The 18,425-nt window shown below is 40.2% G+C and overlaps 2 protein-coding genes across 5 annotated transcripts in view; one reads left to right on the forward strand and one right to left on the reverse strand.

Annotated features, from left to right (window-relative positions):
• vill (villin-like) overlaps window positions 1-4,567 on the forward strand; it is a 14,321-nt gene extending 9,754 nt beyond the window's left edge. The window contains exons 18-21 of one of the 2 annotated variants that reach the window (XM_034861650.1): window positions 2,135-2,323; window positions 2,618-2,686; window positions 2,862-3,197; window positions 3,954-4,567. In XM_034861650.1, coding sequence (XP_034717541.1) covers window positions 2,135-2,323; window positions 2,618-2,686; window positions 2,862-3,197; window positions 3,954-4,067 — 708 coding nt within the window. In that variant the 3' untranslated portion in view covers window positions 4,068-4,567. The remainder of the gene's footprint in view (window positions 1-2,134; window positions 2,324-2,617; window positions 2,687-2,861; window positions 3,198-3,953) is intronic. The other variant, XM_034861651.1, reaches the window with a different exon arrangement.
• plcd1a (phospholipase C, delta 1a) overlaps window positions 1-18,425 on the reverse strand; it is a 32,538-nt gene that overhangs the window by 12,843 nt on the left and 1,270 nt on the right. The window contains exons 1-15 of one of the 3 annotated variants that reach the window (XR_004655193.1): window positions 17,591-17,867; window positions 13,325-13,483; window positions 10,542-10,770; window positions 10,286-10,415; window positions 9,932-10,160; window positions 9,610-9,811; window positions 8,521-8,665; window positions 8,263-8,415; window positions 7,319-7,468; window positions 7,034-7,190; window positions 6,825-6,941; window positions 6,536-6,714; window positions 5,838-5,973; window positions 5,562-5,711; window positions 4,796-5,254 (exon numbers count right to left, since the gene is read on the reverse strand). Coding sequence is in view for 2 of the 3 variants with exons in the window: in XM_034861652.1 (XP_034717543.1) it covers window positions 5,163-5,254; window positions 5,562-5,711; window positions 5,838-5,973; window positions 6,536-6,714; window positions 6,825-6,941; window positions 7,034-7,190; window positions 7,319-7,468; window positions 8,263-8,415; window positions 8,521-8,665; window positions 9,610-9,811; window positions 9,932-10,160; window positions 10,286-10,415; window positions 10,542-10,770; window positions 13,325-13,483; window positions 17,591-17,690 (2,328 nt within the window). In the remaining variant the exon portion in view is untranslated. Of the gene's footprint in view, window positions 1-4,400; window positions 5,255-5,561; window positions 5,712-5,837; window positions 5,974-6,535; window positions 6,715-6,824; window positions 6,942-7,033; window positions 7,191-7,318; window positions 7,469-8,262; window positions 8,416-8,520; window positions 8,666-9,609; window positions 9,812-9,931; window positions 10,161-10,285; window positions 10,416-10,541; window positions 10,771-13,324; window positions 13,484-17,590; window positions 17,868-18,425 lie in introns of those variants that run through there. The other 2 variants (XM_034861652.1, XM_034861653.1) reach the window with 2 other exon arrangements.

Consider the following 18,425-nt stretch of genomic DNA (forward strand, 5'->3'; position numbering starts at 1 on the left):
GGCGGGGTGTGGCCTTGACCAACTGCCATGCTTTGCTTGTTTGCAAGCCATGATGTCTCTCTCTCTCTTTCTCATGGGCCAAATTCTCTGGGCGGGCAAAGCATAGAATAAATACAGATAAAGAAATACGATCACTTAAAAACACATAAGAAACTTTAAAAATGTTATTCTTTTTTTTTAATTCAACAAACAATTGCCCTCTTGTATACATCAATCCATTTATTATCCATTAATTAACCTCAAATTGGCATCTTAATTGAAATATTCAGGTCCTGAAAGATTTTAAAGTGTGGTTACTTGTATGTTATTTTGTACAGCCTGCAGACTTAAACACTGCAGATTATGTAAAGTGATAACAAAAGCAGCAAAAGTGTCTGTCAAGCTAGGAAGCTCAATCACCTGGGCTCACGTGGACTTACATGTTCTCTGATCCCTCCTCATTGGTTGGTGTTGGAAATTCTGAAATTTGCAAGTTGAAATCAATGCGACACTAAATGAATGAACACTTTTTGTGAATGTAACGTATCACATTTTAAATGTGTGTTGTTTAGAGCAGACAAATACTACCGCATCCACATTAATCCCCCGCGAGCTTGTGTGGCATAACTCAGGTCTCTATGTTGCCAGTTGGTGTCCATAAGCACGGCATACATTAATTGACAGCCAAACACCTGTTCACACTGAAACCATCTTACACTACAACCTGTTCACACTGAAACCAAATCAACACTGATAAACTGAAACTTAATGGCTGACTAATTCTTGTCTGTGATATTTTCCTATCATATTGCTGATGGCTAAGGTGGTATACAGGTATTAGGTGTGGATGTGTTTGAAGGTTGTGGGCTCAAATCCCACATGACATTTTGTGTTTTTCTTTTGTCATGCGCTCAGAGGACAGTATCATAAAGAGGTCTCTCATTATAAAAAGCCTCTCTTAGATAAGCATAACAAAATAAACCAGAATCATTCTATCTCAGTCCAAACTGAAACCAAATTCTTATAACATTTGTGTCTACAATTTAGTCCTAAAAATCCTATTTTGCAGTGCAGTGAGAATTTTTCACAGGTTATAGTTTTTAGGCCTTTACAAAAGTAAAATATCCAAAACTAAGCCTTGAAAAAGGCATCTATAATTAGAATACAAGACAAAGTAAACTGCTACTTTATAAAACTTTATAAAAAATAAAAAAAAAGGGAAAGGGAAGTTTGGGGTCCCCTGCTGGAGCTGCTGCCCCCGCGACCCGATACCGGATAAGCGGTCGAAGATGGATGGATGGATATAAAAAAAAAAAAAGTAGGCTATGAAGACTCAATTTCAGAATCAAAACGACATGATAAGAGGTGGAGTGTTTCAGTTAACAATGCATCATGTTTTACAATTTGTGCCGAACCGTCACGGTACGGAGGCCACGGCCCGGCACACGCAGAATACGGTCTAGAATCTATTACTACTATTACTAATTATGAGTATTAATCTAGACTCTAGATTAATACTCATAATGCGGAACTAAAAATGCCTCAGTTCCGCCCGGTAACATTTAGCAGGACGCCGTTAGCAACATGTACTGATTTTAGCACGACAACAATCGGATTTGCATGCGAGTCAGTCACACTACGGCCAGCGTAGATGGAATGCCGGAGCTGGAGGACCCGTCTGCGGGTTGTCGGTGTTGTGCTGCAACCCAGAGAGAGTGGTAGGCTGGTTGGAGGTGTATGACAAGGATGTGTCGGCGTTGCTCCACCCTTGTAGTGTGGAAACCTTGCTAACGTACATTTGACTGCATCAGATGGGCCAATCAAAACGGTGTTGCCTAATGCCCAAGTTTTATTTTGTATATTGTATTTTCATTTTTTAGATGTATAACCTTTTGTGACCTGTTGCCTTTTGTGAAAGTGTTTGTAATAGACTACAGAAGTGTTTAAAATGAAATAAAACCAAGTTGCCAGTGGGAAAAATGTTCTCAATCCCCAGCAAGGGGATTTTGTCTAAAAAGTATAAAGAAGCACAAAATTGAAATGCTCAAGTAAAGTACCTCAATATTGTACTGCTCAGTAGTCTACTCTATTAAATGTTTACAATGCTCTGGAAGGGATTCATCTCTCTTTTTCATATTTCTCCTAATCCTTTCAGATTTTCTTGTGGGTTGGAAACTCAGCCAACGAGTATGAGACCAAGGAGGCATGGAACAGTGCACAAGAATATCTGAGGACCCACCCTGCAGGCCGCGACCCTGACACACCCAAAATCATTGTCAAACAGGGCTACGAACCGCCCACCTTCACTGGCTGGTTCAATGCATGGGATCCTCATAAGTGGAGCGTGAGTTTGTTATATGCTCTTTGAACTCAGTGAGAGGCACTATGTTATGTTTGATACAGTAATGCAGCATGATTAAACAATTACAAATCACTATTTATAGTATGCTATGACTGTACTTTCAATTACATCAACACAGATGATTAAAAAGAGACACAATAATCACACGCGAAAGAATAATTTCAGAAATTATAAAGAACATTGTCACATGTGGATGATTTATGGATTGTTTGAAAATGAAGACGACACTGCATGCTTACCAGTTTTTTATCCTGGTTCACTCGATCTTCTCTACAGGGAGGCAACTCTTATGAGGAAATGAAAAAAAAGCTGAGTGATCCAGCATCTCTCTCACAGATCACTGTTGTAAGTGATTTATTGAAACTAATCCTTTCATTAATTGACTAAATGTACTAATATCCCAAATTTAATAACAACTAATGTGTTCAATGACACTTTCACTAATCTGTAAATGTTCACATTTTTCATGTAAAACTTCACCAAAAATAGAGTTACACTCACTCATGTACTACGTCTGCAGGATCTGAACAACACTCATCTTTATAAAAGTCCTGTTGGGGTTAGTGGAGGTGATAACAGGGCACCAGGAGGCCCCAGAACCTCCCCTCCAGTCAACAGGTTCAACGGAGGAGATCTGTCCCCCAGACCCTCTACTCCTACCAGCCCGTCCACACAGAGAGCTCAGTCTTCTGCATCCATGACCCAGTCCCCTTCCTCTATCTACACTCCATCATCCCCCGCTGGTGGCACTGTGTCCCCCTCTGCTGGAGGTTCTAGGATGTATCTGGACCCAGAGCTCCTCATCAACAAGTCTCCTAGTGAGCTGCCGCATGGGGTGGACCCCGGCCAAAGAGAGGTGGGTGCAGTATTATGGATCGGTTGCAAAAACATGGAAGTCATTATGTGCTAAGTGTGTTGGCTGCAAGCGTGGATGGCTTGGTGAATGTGCCGCCTTGTTGGAAAGTCACAGCTCAGAGGAACGAAGGGATGTCCTGATTATGTTATGTGCTACTGATCCAAAATGACTCCAAGGAGACACAAAATAACTACAAAGAGACACAAAACAACTATAAAGCGAAACCAAATGACTACAAACAGACAAAAAGACTCAAAAAGACGCAAAATAACTTCAAATCAACACATGACCACAAAATGTCCCAAAATGACTGGAAATAGTCCCAAAATGATCCCAACTTCAAAGACTCACAAACGAAACAAAATGACTACAAAAAACACAAAATGACCACAAGGACATACAAAATAAATACAAAGAGATACAAAATGACTACAAGAAGACACTCAATAACTACAAAGAGACGCATAATGACAATAAAATAACTACAAAGACAACCAAAATGACTACAGAGACCCAAAACAACCAGAAAGAGACTGCGTCCCCCCACCCCTGTGTAAGGAAGGGCCTTTTATAAGTCTGTGTGAAGGTCCCTGTTGTCTCACAATCCATGCATGGCTGTAAAGATGATGTGATTCAGTGGGAGGTGCTAAGCATGTTATAATCAGTGTGTGTATCCTGATGAAATAACGCAGTATGTACAGTAGAGGTCAGCCTGACTGTTTTCTGTCCTGGTCTTCCCCTTTGCTCTGATTTCAGGACTACCTGTCTGATGTGGATTTTGAAAACCTCCTCGGAACAAGTCGTTCAGACTTCATGCGCCTGCCAAAGTGGAGGCAGAGTGACATGAAGAAAAAATCTGGACTTTTTTAAAAGTTGGATTCCCTGAAGTTGTTGTTAAACCTTTCAAATAAAGGTAGCATTTAAGCTGCTAGCTGAAATATGGAATTGGTAAAGGCCTTGATCATTTCCCCATCAACCGACTTAGTTATTCAAATGTATACTAGAATTAGCTTAATAACAGGGTTGTGATACAAAAATAACTAAATAAAGAATTACACTAGGACTATTTTCAAATGTTATGCTTTATATTTATCTATATTTTTCAATGTTTTACGCTGATCGCACCATGATCAAGTTTTTTTCAAGATATTAAGGTCAATGGCTGAATCACTTAAATCATGAATAAACACACAAAACCTTCAATCAGGGACTCGGCTTGTTTTATTTGAGATAGTAAGATTTGTTTGACATGAAATACTTCAAAATGTAAACTAAGGTTCAATATGTTAAGAGCATGTTCATACTGTATATGGTAGTTCATTACTTGATATGCTCATCATATCAGTAGTCAAAAGGAAGTAAAAAGTATGATACAAAAATTATAACATTGACAAACATTTTGGAGCAGTCCGCTCTGGAGGGCATAAAAATGAAGAGACATTTAAACACAGACATGTGAATCTCAATATCATTCTTTTTCTGTTGCTCCAGTTTTACGACATTAAAATTAAGAAACAATTAGGTGCTTGTTGTGCTTCTTGACAAATACATTGTTTCCATGAGCATGATTTGTATGATCCCGAAAGGAAATATAAAACCTGTAAAAATGTAAAAACTATGAAAAAAGATATCTTAAGCTGGCATTCCAACCTTAACACCTCTAATTATTATACGTCTCCCCAATATGGCAAATACAGTTTAATGAATTTCTTTAAATAATATCCCACACTGCTCTTTCATCCACATTTCCATTCATTGCTGCCACATAGGAGCTCACACTCAACTTCTAAAATTCTACAATGACAGGAAGGTTCTAGGCAGACAACAGTGAGTCATCATCGACAGATGATAGACGTTCTTTTTTTTTTCTCTATCTATATAATATTTCATCAGAGGTAAATTATTAACTTCCTTTAGAGTTTTCAAAAATAAATGCTGTTGCTGAAGCATTACCCAAAGGCGGTCCTACTTTGCATCCATGAGCATGAGATGCAGAAAGAGTCCGGCTGAGCAGATGACGTCACCTCTCTTGGTGAGCAGCGGCACGCGGCGATAGCCTGGGAAAAAGGGAAGTGGGGTTTAGCTTTGTCAGCAAATTAATAGTTAAAAGAACTTCATAAATTATATGTAACACAAAAACTAAAGTCAAATGAATTACATAAAGCTGTCGGAAACTCTGGTTATTGCCTTGTCAAATAGTTCTTGATATTTCTGTCTTTGTAGTTTACCTTGCTGTCGTGACCGTAAACTCCTCTGTGTGATGTGAGAATCTAAGTTCAATATCTTCCGACAGAAAATTCACCTGTGCTTGTTTCACCTTGCTTTCTCCGGGTCAATACTTTGTGCTGTTTTGGACTCTCTTACCGTTCTGTATACTGGTGAGCGGTAGACAGTACTGCCCGACGAAATCATTGGAGGATGCTGTGTCATGGTCCTCCACCAATAAACGCAGCATGGCTAGTTCTGGGACGTTGATGTCAAACGTGAACTTCTCGTTCCACGTTGGGTTAAACCCTGCAAGGATGGATTGTTGTTCAGCTGGTTCAACTTGCTAATATATGTTTCTGCCAAAGTGTGTGACATTTGTTCTGAAAAAAAGAATGCTGGGTGTTTCCATATCTGCGTGTGTGGTATGCTCACCATTGTTATTAATGTAGTGTGTCTCCTGGCTGGCGGTGTCTGCTGGGACGCCGTAGATCTCCACTTTCACTAGAGGGTCAACAATGGAGGTGTGTTTGCCCTTGTTGAGTTTAGGTAACTGCTGAGCTGAGATTACCTATTTGTACAAATATGGAAAACAAAATCATCTACAGCCTGAAAAGTTAGTAGTAAACAGCGGAGTATTTACAATACAAATTAAAATACACAATTGAATGTACCCTGTGGAGTTTTTGATGTTATTTCCGTAGGCCCCTGTTTGGATGTATCATTTTTTTGATTTCCATTAGCAAAAGTTGTGGACAGTACCTGGTACTGTTTTTGGTACCATCTCAATCGAGCCAATACTAAAAGGTGGAGTTAAAACGCTGCAGACCACTGATTGAACCCAGATTATTTAATATGGAAGCCTACAAAACTATGTGATGGTCATTACAACGTAAAGATGTTCTTTTATTAAGCTGCCGATGAAAAGATTCAGTGAGTGTTGTGCCAAAGATGATGTTGCAGCAGTTTCATGCGGCGTCGCTGTGGCGATCAGCAGAGAACCCATCCTACACTGAGGGGATTCTTTCCGCAGTGAAAAACAAAGCGAGAAAAGGACTTCTACCGAAAAAATGAGTTGAGTGGAGCCAGGCCATGCAGTAGAAACACGACTTAAGACTTTTATTATTACTCACCATGACGTGAAGGGTCTTCTTATTTAGCCAGGGTCCTTCAAAAAGGCTTCTGGGATTGAACTGAGAGGACTTGTCTCTCAGAAATTCAGGTTTCAGGATGTAGCCGCAAAACCCGTTTGGCAGAAACCGACCCTGGTTTATGTGCATTTCTTTTTGGGGAGTCTGAAAGTTCAATGCCACTAAAAAAACAAATCAGAGAAAAAAGATAGTGAAACTATTCACTCTTAATATAACAATAACACTTGATAAATGAATGGCTGGATTTCTGCATATAGTAATGTGAGTGTACCTATCTGGCAGCCAACGTTCCACAGGGGCACTGGGTTATAGTTGGAGGAGTCAGTTCTGGAGCCAGCTGGGTAGATCCTACTGAGTTTGTCTATGTTGTGATGGATGTAGGCAGTAGCTACAAGAAAACACATTTCCATACTCTGATCATGACAAATCATAATCAATTGGAACATGTTGGTGAGATATGAAAGTAGGTGAGTAAGTTACCTGAAGTCTCAGCCAGGTTCAAAGCTTTACTCTCCTTGAAAGATGACATCTCATAGAAGGCGTGGTTCTCCTTGGAGTGTTCAAAGTCCTTAAAATGGACACTTTTGCAGTAAACGACGACGTCAGAAAGCGCTTTGGCAAGTTTGATTGTTAATTTCTAAAAGGAGACGGAGATTGTGGCTCAGTTTTGTTCTGCTCATTCAAAGAGAACATTTTAAAATATACGTATACTGTATGCATATAATTTTTAATTTATGACAAATTAGTATCAAACTCTTGGCACACCTTTGGTTGCTCTTTTATGCTGTCCTCTTTACATTCTTCAGCCTCATCCTCATCAGACACAGTGCCTTCCTCTACGGTGCTGGGATTTTCGACGGAAGCAGTGAGTTTGTTCAATCGCTTTCCCTTGACGAGGAACCTCCCCTTCAGCTCCTGCACAGAAACAGACAATATGCGTTTACATGGTGAATGTGCCACGTAATGGCTGAATTAAGGAAAGCCTATTGTTATTTTTGAATGGTAAAAAATCCTATGAGTTCTACATTTAAACAGGGCTTGGGAATGTCACCGGAAAAATGATTTGACGTGCTATATCCTCCATTTGTGTCTTTTTCAGTGCATTTTCTGTCCCAGTCACGTAATATCAAAGATACAATAAGGTCTAAAGGCAGAACGATATGGGGGAATTGACAATGAACTATGAACTCAGTCTTTAGCAGAAAACAAAATTAATTTAATGTTTAAAGTATCAAATGCACACCTAAACAAAAACTGAATACCAGCCCATATTCACATGCCAACAACGTCTCTTATCAGACAAGGTGTTCTCTCAGACACTGCCGAGCCTCACAGTCGGAGCTTGTGATACCTTTTTAGTGAATAAACAACTTATCTCTAAGCCCTCACTTATGTGAGATAATCAAATGCAAAACTGAAGATCTTCTGTCACAACATTATCAACCCATGGAGGAGGACCAGAGGTGTGAGATTGAGGATGTTTTGATTATGTTCTAGTTGTTTAATTTGGTGCTCACATATTGAGGATGGGTTCTACTTTCATCTCATCTGCTTCCTTTCCCAGACAAATCTAATAGACACTTAGAACTAAACAGGCAAGTGAAGTATTTCATTAACTAAAGCGTTAGAATTTGTAGGTGCAGTCTCTCTTTGATGTTAAGGCTCCAATGAATGTTACATTAAGGATCAGTAAATTCAGATTAACACACCTCAGGTGAGGGGAAGTTTGTGGGCTTGGTGTTGCCCAGAGGCTTTGTGACCAAAGCATCACCCAGGATGGATTTTAGGTAATTGGCCATGAGAGTTTGTTGCTCTATGTTGCAGTGGTTCTCAAGGGACAGGATTACTGGGTACTCAGATGTCTGGAGAAACAAAAAAAGCAATTATTCCATGAAGGCAAAGCTTTCCATAAGTATTTAATATTAGTCTGATTGAGAAGGGATAGAAATCATTAATCTGTCACATACTTTGAAGGCATATTCTTTGATTGCTTTGATGACGTCTTTGAAGAGCACTTTGGATGTGAGTGTGTGGCCGTGGTAAATGACAGGCTCGCCATTAGCCCCGTCCCAACAGTCCAGCTCCACACAGCGACAGCTCTTCATCAGTGCTCTGCAAGGAAAGAAAACCTTTAAATAGAACTGCTCACCACTGGCATCACTTCAGAAATGTTTCCAGGATGTTTACGTGCATTTTGACCAAAAAAGCTAGTGGCAGTTTTGGTTTCTAGGCCATAGTTTCTGCTCCCGAAAAAGTCTCTGCTCCTAAAGTATTACTTTTTAAAGGCCCTGGAACAATAAGGCTGGACATACACAAGCCTCGAGACTGCTACTACTTGTGTGCATCATACTGGTTTCATCATGATCATTCATCTCACTGGTTACCGCTGGTATACAGTAGTCTCGCTTTGCCAGTCCCTCCTTCTCACACTGCGTAGGATACCTGGCAGTCCAAATAGCAATCCAGGATGAGAGAGAAGGGCTCTAGTTTATTGGCATTTTTTTAAACCAATCACAATTGTCATGGGCGGTGCTAAGCTCCGCACGGAGCCACCGTGCCGCTGCAAAAGAGCCTCAGGAAAGAACTTGTTTTGATGGAATGTACGGTATATGTTCAAAAGTTGTTTTAGTTGTGCAAGAGAAAAGTCAGATTGGACAGACAGTCCAGCTAGCTGTCTCAATTCGCAGAGATCTGAGGAGCAGTTAACTATAGTCCTCATAAATCAACCACAGTTTAAAATTCCACCACAGTGAAAGCAGCAAAAAAACAGACATCAACGGAAAATACATGCATCCGGCAGAATTTCCTGCGGCACTGGAGCAATCCCCGGAGGTGGAACGTAGAGGATAGAGACTATTGCTGGTCCAAATATTAGAAATTGGTATTTGATTTTGTTTTTTCAACAGAATTATGTAGCAAACTTCCTTAATACTAGTATGAAAAAGCGAGGGAGCAGGAGTAAATTGAATTGATGTGTATGTCCAACAAAATCCACATGCAAAATACTCTGTCCATCTGCTTTTCTGTAAAAAGTAGTGGTTGGTTAAAGTAGTTACTTTATGTAGGCTTCTGTGCTGCTGGGTCCTTTGAGTTGGTCTTCCATCAGGTATGTGTTGTGTGACGAGGAGATAAAGTAATGGTTGAGGGGCTGGTGCATGTCCTGATAAACAGGTATGTGGGCCGGGTTTAGAATGGAGCTGTCCTCATGGTTCATGTACATCAGGAATCCATCTTTGGACATGCGCTTATTCTGCTTTGCTGGTGGACAGAGGACAGACAGACGCAATGATTATGATAATGTATTTGGAATATGTCTGTCTCTCTGTACTGTGTACTGAGAGTGCTGTTCTATAGAAAATCCAAAAGACTTAGTCCTACCTGTCCCATCCACCTCGTATTTTTCAATCAGCTTGACAGCGTCCTCCATGGATGCCAGCTCCCTCTGCTCATTCAACAGGAAGTTCAGCAGGTCTCTGGCGCTCATCTGACCCTCTGTTTGAGCGTAATTCCCATATATCACATCTATCTCCTCCCGGTGTGTCAGCATGTCATAGAAGAGCTTGATCTCTGAGCCCTCCAGGGTGCCTGACTTTGAGGTGTCACATTTCTACACAACATGGGACATGATAAAACAATGAACAACACCATAGATTTTAAGTTTGACAAACTACATAGTTTATTTTTAGGGATAATATATTGATCTGCAGGTAGTAATGGCTCATTAAGACTCACCTTGAAAATGTCTTCCGCGTAAGTGTTGTCCATTTCAATGTTGAGCTGTCTCATGAAGTGCTTCACCTCTTTAAGGTTCATCTTGTTGTCCTTATTCTTGTCTGCTTTTCGCATGCAGTTGAAAATCCAACTGACATTTAGATGTAAAGAATATTTTGAGCTCAGTAAGAACAAAACAACAAATATGTGACCTGTCTCCTCTCAAGATGTTTAGCAGAAAAAAGCATTTCTCAATGAAAGAGTTTGTCAAGGATACTGCTCGCTATTCTGCTGGGGGCTGAGGTTGCGCATGTTGCTGATGATCTTGTCCAGGCCGTTGACCCACTGTTTTGCCTCTGTCACATTGGGCGCCATTAGGTCGAGAGTTTTCTTGCGACCCTTGAAGATGATGGAGAAGCACTGCTCTTCAACAATGGGGTCTGTATGTTTATTAAGCCCGTGGGACTGACGGCCACTGCGCACTGAATCAATGTCATCGAGGGAGACTGTTTGGAGAGAGAGGATGGGCTTTGTTAGAAATATGGACTCTTGAGGTGTCGTCAAGGGTTGGTTTAAAACTACTAGATAGAGATCCCGGCATGTGGTGAGATTGTCTTGAACTTGTCTAACAGAATTCTTTCTTCCTAAATATCCAACACGTAGCTACCAAACATGTTCCGTTGCAACAGTGGATTGAGCCTGAATCTTGTTTACTTTTTGGACATTTTACTTTTAAAAGATGGTCAGACATTTTGTTGTTGCCTGCACATTTAGATTCTTTGGCAACCCAAACAAATTCCATGGAGATTTGATAACTGCACTTAATAACAGTATGATGCAATCTGGCCTCCCCTGATCGCCACGCCTCACTCATGGGCGTCACATGAAGTTCCATGGTAGACATTTCTTGGCTAAAAACACAAAGATACCGAAGGTCTCTGAACACAGCTTGTTTTCAGGCATAAGTTAAAGGTCCTGCTCTGTTGTTGAGAAGCTTAATGTACGGAAGAGCATGCACGGCCATGCATGATGTAATCACACTATATGGCGACAACCGCCCTTGTAACAAAACACCATAGACCAGAGGCTTAGCTAAGAGCTAGGTTACAATCACAGTGTTCCCACCCTTTTACACGCAAGGCTGGAGAGTCTAATAAAGAGTGACCTTTTTTTCCAGTGAGAATCAGAGACTATCTAGGGGCAGGATGAATCTGAAGGTCTGACTACCTGAAGAGAAAAATACAACAGTGAGGGGGCGGTGGGGAGAAACATGCCCAAGGCTTGACGGTGTACACTCAGCTGACAGCTGGATGAACCAAATACCTAGGAGGCACTCACCAGAAGAGTGTGTGTGTTTGTTTAATCATCATCATGCAAATTATCTCCAGCAAAACAGACCACTTGAGAGGAGTTTGGGGTTGTGAATTTGCCTAATTTTCAGAGAATCTCATCTCTCCACAATGTCCAAGTCCTGTAATCTGTGCCACGTCGACATTGATGAAATTTCAAACAATGAGTTTATTGTGCAAATTCAAAGTTTATGCAAGTGTTTCTAAAACTCTTTTAAAGTGAAGAGGGTGCTGCAAGCCATGGACAGTGTGTGACTCTAAACTATATATTTCGCTGGAGGTTGAGATGGGAAATTAACAGTTGCAAATTATACACATAATACATTCTGTGGTTTGGCATGCAAAACAATAACCACCTACTTATCAAATAGGTTAGATGTTTGAATATAAGCTTGTGAGTATTGTTTAGTAAAATTCTATCTGATAAGCGTACAAATATTTCTCACCTTTATCTCTGCCACAAACAGACAGAAATATGAGGAAAGTGTCTAATGATACAAGTGTGTCATATGTCCAGTATAGTGCAGAACCTGACATCCACCTCATGTGACCCTGACAGTGTGTACATGCATGTTTGTCACTGAGTGTGGGGGAAAAAAGAGAACTGAAGCTTTCTAGTCTATCTCTATTGGGACTGATGAGAAGTGATGGCATGGAGGGCATTTTTGGCACTTGAAGTTATAGATTGTGGATAATTTACAGCCACTACATAGACATGTGTCCATAGCACTGAAACATCTTCTTCAGTAGAGCAGCAGATAAGTTGTTTTCAAAAGGTGATTAAAAACAAAAGGTGCTGTCCTCCCACACTCACTTACTTTATGCTAAAGCGCTTTAGAAGCTGATTTGTAATTGTTGTTTGCTAAGGCCCACAAGAACGCAATAAAGCAATATTTCCAAAAACAAAGACATGCATGCTGGGGCAGCCTGTAGTGGTAATGGCCCATCTCTAAGCCAGTTTGTCTTTGTTGAAAAAAACTGCTTTGACACCGGGCAGCATCACTCGATATCACCTCTGTGTGTGTATCTTCTGTGCCCGTCTGTGTCGGTACAGTATAAGGTGTACTGGTTTGTTGATCCAGTGTTTGTTCAAGGCTCAGACTTGGTGCAGAGGTTATCAGGTCTTCTGCAGCAGCCGCCGCCGGGATGGGCGGGAGATCAGAGCTACCAGAGGCCCAGAGGAAGTATATGTACATGCAGATAATCTCTCTTTCACACACACACACACACACACACACACACACGGGGACACGTCTATTTTCCAGTCTGCCTTTGGCCACACTGCAGATTGTGTGTGAGTTGTTTCCATTGAATTGTTACCACTACAAGCTGCCCCAGCTTCTACTCTTTTTTTCTTTTCCTATTTCCTGTTATCTACTTTACAGTGAAGAAGTTACCAACATGATTTATGTTAAAAAAAATACAGCAACAAACTTCCCATGTCACAAACTTAAGTCAAACTGTGCATTTGAAGGAAGTTTATAAGAAACTGATGATTTATGTTTTCCATATATTCTGGCACAAGCATTGGGATTAGAGGGGTGTGTTTGTTATTGTTGAGAACTGAAAAGAGAACACTAAGTTCACAGAATAATTGGAGACGGATGTACATCGCAAAAGACAGTGGGGTGAACTGAATGAGTTTATAGAACATCTCTTTTTGTGCATCATACGCACACATGCAAGTAACCTAGTAGAAGATGACACTCACAAGTCTGGTTTCGCTTGACTAATTTGCGGGACTCTTGCCACAGTGTCTTGCAGTCATCATGCAGTTTGAAGAAGCGACTCTTCTTCCAGTTGTCCTTGCGGACCTTGACCAGCTTCCCACCGGCCAGCAGAAACTGTAGATCTGGATCTCCCTCCAAACCTGCAGAGGTCATAGACAAATATTATCAAATTACATAATCTATATAATGTTAGATGTGCTGGCTAGGGGTGTCACTATGATATTGTTAAGGGGAAACATGTGCTAGTATGTTTACAACACACTTCTGAAATGTTTGTCAGGTTTTCATTTCCCTGAAGGGATTATCCAATGAGTTATGAATACTTCCATGGAGTTGGGGAAAGATAAAAGAGTGTAAAACAAGAACAGTCAAAGTCACAGCAGCACATTTATTGGTCAATCTACTAAATTGCTGCACCTACTTTTCCTATAATCTACCAATAGCATCTTTTGGTTTGCCTCCACTATGTAACAAAGGTATAAAGCCTATTTAATCGAAGTTCCAGTGCCAAGACGCTGCAGCAATTGTCATAGTTTTGGGTTGTGTATTTAGTCAAATCCAAATGTACTCACAGGACAGAGGGAAAGTGTTGACAGTGTTTATTTAAAGACTTAGTTATGTGTTTGAATTTATTTAAAGATTTAAATACCCAAGCAGGTGAATCTTATCCGAACATAAAACACACACAGTTAACATACATAACGTGACAATTTGCCAAATAAAGATCTATGCTCTGGCAGCAGAATGTTGCATTTCTTTGTGACATTTCTTGATTCCTTGTGGACAAAGGGTCTGAAAAAGACCCTTTAGTTAGAGGGTTGAAATCTAAGTGTATAGTCAGCTGATCGTAAATCTTGTCACAGTCGTGTTTCCAACATTACCTCCATACTTCTGTACTCAGGTCTAGATTTACAGTGTCACGTCTTGTCCCAGGGTCAAGTGTCTGTCTTTAGTTGGTTTCATGTTTTCTGTTGGTTTTCCATTTCCTGTGTTATTGTAGTCTCTCCGTTCTTTTTAGTGTTGTTTTACTAGCTATCTTTTGCTTTTTTTTTGTCTTTGTGATTGTTTGCCCCACCCCGATGTCTTTCACCTATTTCCCAGCCCTTGTATCACCTGCAGTGACATCAGACCAACTAGATCTCTGCGCCGAGAGGCAAAGACTATTTTCTTCCACTATGACACTAGAGTGGCTACTTGCTCCGAAGCTAATTGCACTCTCTCACTTCTCCCTTGCTCCATCACACACACACACACACACACACACACACACACACACACACACACAAAAACGGCAAAACAATTCTCATAGACTTTAATGGGAAATGTTCTCGCTCAACATCACTCAAAACGCCACCTCTTTGGGGCCATGATGTATCGCCATACTTTAACGTAGAAACATAATTAAAAGTTTGAACCGAAGACAAGAGTTTGGCGTTTATTGTGCTGAAGGGGCATTTGGATATCAAGTATGGTTTCTCCAAAATCACAGTTTACGTATCGTCCTGTTTTCAGACCTCTTCTGATTTTTCAATGTGTGTGTATGTGGTGGAATGTTGAGCGCTAGAGTGGAGGACAGAGTGGGGAGATTAAAAAAAATCATCTTGGTTCTCTCTCTATAACTTGCTCCCAAGCTAACAATTCTATCTTGTCATGGACAATTTATACATACTTAACGCTTTTATTATTTTTTATTAAGTTTTATTGCTACTCGGATGTGCACCAGGTAGTAGGTGCACCAAGTATCTAGTTTATTTTTGCTATAGTGCTTTAACAACCCAGTCGTGGCCTGTTGAGGGACAATAAATATCAAAAGTTCCAAAATCTCTGTTGTTATTTGTATGATCCACTAGACATAACATCTATAGACAAAGCATTTGATTGGAGGCTAGTCTCACTTTGTCCCACATCAACATTAAAATAGTTTAGAATTGGGTAGTTTCTGTTAATAATGTCTTGTATTACGTGTCCATTTCATTATAATATTCAGATTTATCATAAATAATTGAACATGCATATGTATTTCATGTTCCATTAAAGAGGGGTGTAGGTGGGGTCACATTTGAGCATTTAAACATTTACTTGAAAGTAACACATTAGTTACTTTCAGAAGTAACTAGTTACTTTTATAATTTGTAACTGAGCCTCTAATTTAGTTACGTTTTGGAAGAGGTAACTAGTAACTGTAACTAATTACTTTTTAAAAGTAACTTGCCCAACACTGGTTACCTGTCCCTTCACCCTCCTTTACTTGTGTATTTAGTCTCTGTGCTTTCTATGTCTGTTGTTAGTTTATTGTCTTCTGTTGTGAGTCTTTGTGTGTGTGGTCCTTTCAGTGTAAGCTACTCTTTGTGTCATTTCCCCGTTCCTTCCGTGTTCCTCGGTTTTTCCTTTATTTGGACATTTGGTTAATCATTCAGGTGAAGTAATTTGCTGATTAAGGCTTTGTGGGGAAGAGTGTGTAACATCTGTAGGACGCCACAATGTGCTTACAGGAAAATGTTGGCAAGATAAGGATTAGTTTATTTGTTTTCCATCTGTGCAGATGTGTTTGTCAGTGTTCACGGGTGGGACTGAACTTTACAAACCGCTGTCATGAATCACGCAAGCTTAACAATGGTTGTAAAAATGTGTGCGATTGTCTTCTCAGTAAGCAAAAGAGCATATGAGGATACATTCACTACAACTCAGCTGGGATTGTGTCAGGGTTGTGGGCAGGACCACAACATTACAGACATTTTTCCCCCAGATCGCACCACAGCCTCTGGCCTCTCTGCAGGCTGGGAGGAGGAATGAGCAAACAGTTCGAGAGCTTCTAAACCGCCTCTGCTCAGTCAGGCTTTATGTCGAGGAGTTAACTCCCCAGCTTGCAGTGGTATCTACTTTACCGTGAAGAAGTTACCCACATGCTTCATGTTCTGAAAAGAAAGCAAAACATCAAACTTCCAATGTCACAAACTGGAGTCTAACTGTGCATTTTAAAGAAGTTTAAGAAACAGATGATTTCTTTTTCCTTTTCTCTCGGGTAATTACTTTCACGTGGCTGCCTACACCCTGTGAGACAAGCTGGGGCAAGAAGATGGCAAACAAGAACGGGTAGTCTACTTGCACAAATTGAGAGAGGGAGGCTGAATGCTTTTTGATTTACCAGTAAGAAGACAACTTGTTTGAGATCTGTGGAACTAGATGTTCCAAAAGTCTCATTTTTTTGCAAAACAAACAAGATTGTGTAACAGGTTGTTACTATATTAAATCTTCTGAATGGAACAATGACCATATTGTTTTTTAAAAGGCACTCAATGACTGTAGTCATGTACTATTTGCTTAATAAAGCTTTATAACAGTTTACATTTTTACATTTTTCTTTTTGACTACTAATAAATCCTGCACCATATGCTGCATTGTTTTCAATGAAGCAAAATAAGAGGCACATGACACAATGACAAGATGAAACACTACAAAGGATTTCCCCTCTGCTCATTTGGCTCTTTTTGGGGTTGAAACTCCTTCCTGGATTTGTCTCTTCTTAAAAGAAAGACCTGCCATACTGGTTGATCAGTGAGAGTTGGTCGACAAAATTAAGATCTTCCAAAGCCCATGTTATGTGTTGTATCCACAATGCCATTCTTCTAATCCAGAATGAACATTCTAGATATGTAAAATAGACTTCTCACTAGGCAGAACTCAATCTAAATGTTATGCTACTAGTTTTAAGTGCTGCTATCCAAAATGAATCTACAATTCTCATTAAAGATATCTGACATTCATGGTATTTTACTAGTCAAACTGTATTTAGATTTTACAAATTGCCTTACTTTATATATATACTGTATGTGTACATCTTGATTTCTTTTCTTTTATTTGGATTCCTGATATTAAACTCATGAATAGTAGCCATTGGATTGTAGTTAAGTGTATATGAAATTGGAGTTGTTCCTAGTAAGAATTCTATGCAAATGTAAAATTGAAAGCACTATAGACCTACATATGATTAGTAAAAGTGAAGTCATTTGCCCTAGGAAGAATTACATTGTAGATAGCTGAAATCCCAATTGTGGATCTCAGAAATGTTTTTTTTTTTACTAAGAGCAATTGAATGACGGGTATCTGCGATAAGTAAACAGTCTAGCAAATGAATGTTAAAAATGTCTGTCATACATACGCCCCTGTCTGTTTACAAAAATAATCTGAGCGTCATTCTGCTCATGCAGCGTCAAGCTCAGGCATATTTGCACCTTTAAGGAACTTACCTAGCAGTTTTCCATTCTCCTGAGCAACTTTTTTCACATGTTCCTGAAAAGCCTGTTCCTCTGATGTTGTCCTTTTCGGGCGTTTATGTACACAAGACATAGTGGAAAACTTCCTTTTTATATAGGCCTACAGTAAAACATGTATCCAGTCGCTGTTTACGTGTGCGTGGTGTGGAGGAGAAGAAGCTCCCACCAGCACAGAGTTCCCAACCTCGTGGGGCGGGTCTAAACCTTTTACTCCTCTGTCAGTACACCCTGCAGCGGTGGCTGGCCAGCTGTGGCGAGGACTTTTGGGGAGAGCTCTGTCTTTTAGCCTTCCTATTAGTTTTAAAACATCTGAATATCAGTTCTTCTTATCAGTTTTTTGAATCATCTGATGTGCTCAAATGATGCATTCAGGAATTTTAGAAAAACACTGACGTCCATATAGTCCTTTCAGTAATGAGAAGTCCTGATTATCCACTGGGCAAGTCTGTGCTGCGTTCCGGTTTTGTTCCGTCCTCTGCCACGCGCCATAGAGCGTCTCCGAAGCGCAGCGTCTGTGCCCGAGTCGCAGATTATATACTGTCTCTACGAGTACTTTACATAACAATCGAGTGTTTATTAAACTAGTCTATTCTACCTATAGTCTTGTCTACCTTCCACTGCAGGCACTCCTCCATGCCTTCCCTTCTGGCGTTGTCTTTATAACAAACGATCTGTGACGTATATTGTGTTTTTCCGTTTCCAAGATGAATCATCGTTGTCTATGGTGTTGTAGAGGAGACAAATTGTGTGTGTGGGGGGTATTTTGTAAAACTGAAAAGATATGCTACCCTCGCTGTTTTAATTATAC

Source organism: Etheostoma cragini, chromosome 22, assembly GCF_013103735.1.
Source record: "Etheostoma cragini isolate CJK2018 chromosome 22, CSU_Ecrag_1.0, whole genome shotgun sequence".
Classification (NCBI taxonomy): domain Eukaryota; kingdom Metazoa; phylum Chordata; class Actinopteri; order Perciformes; family Percidae; genus Etheostoma; species Etheostoma cragini.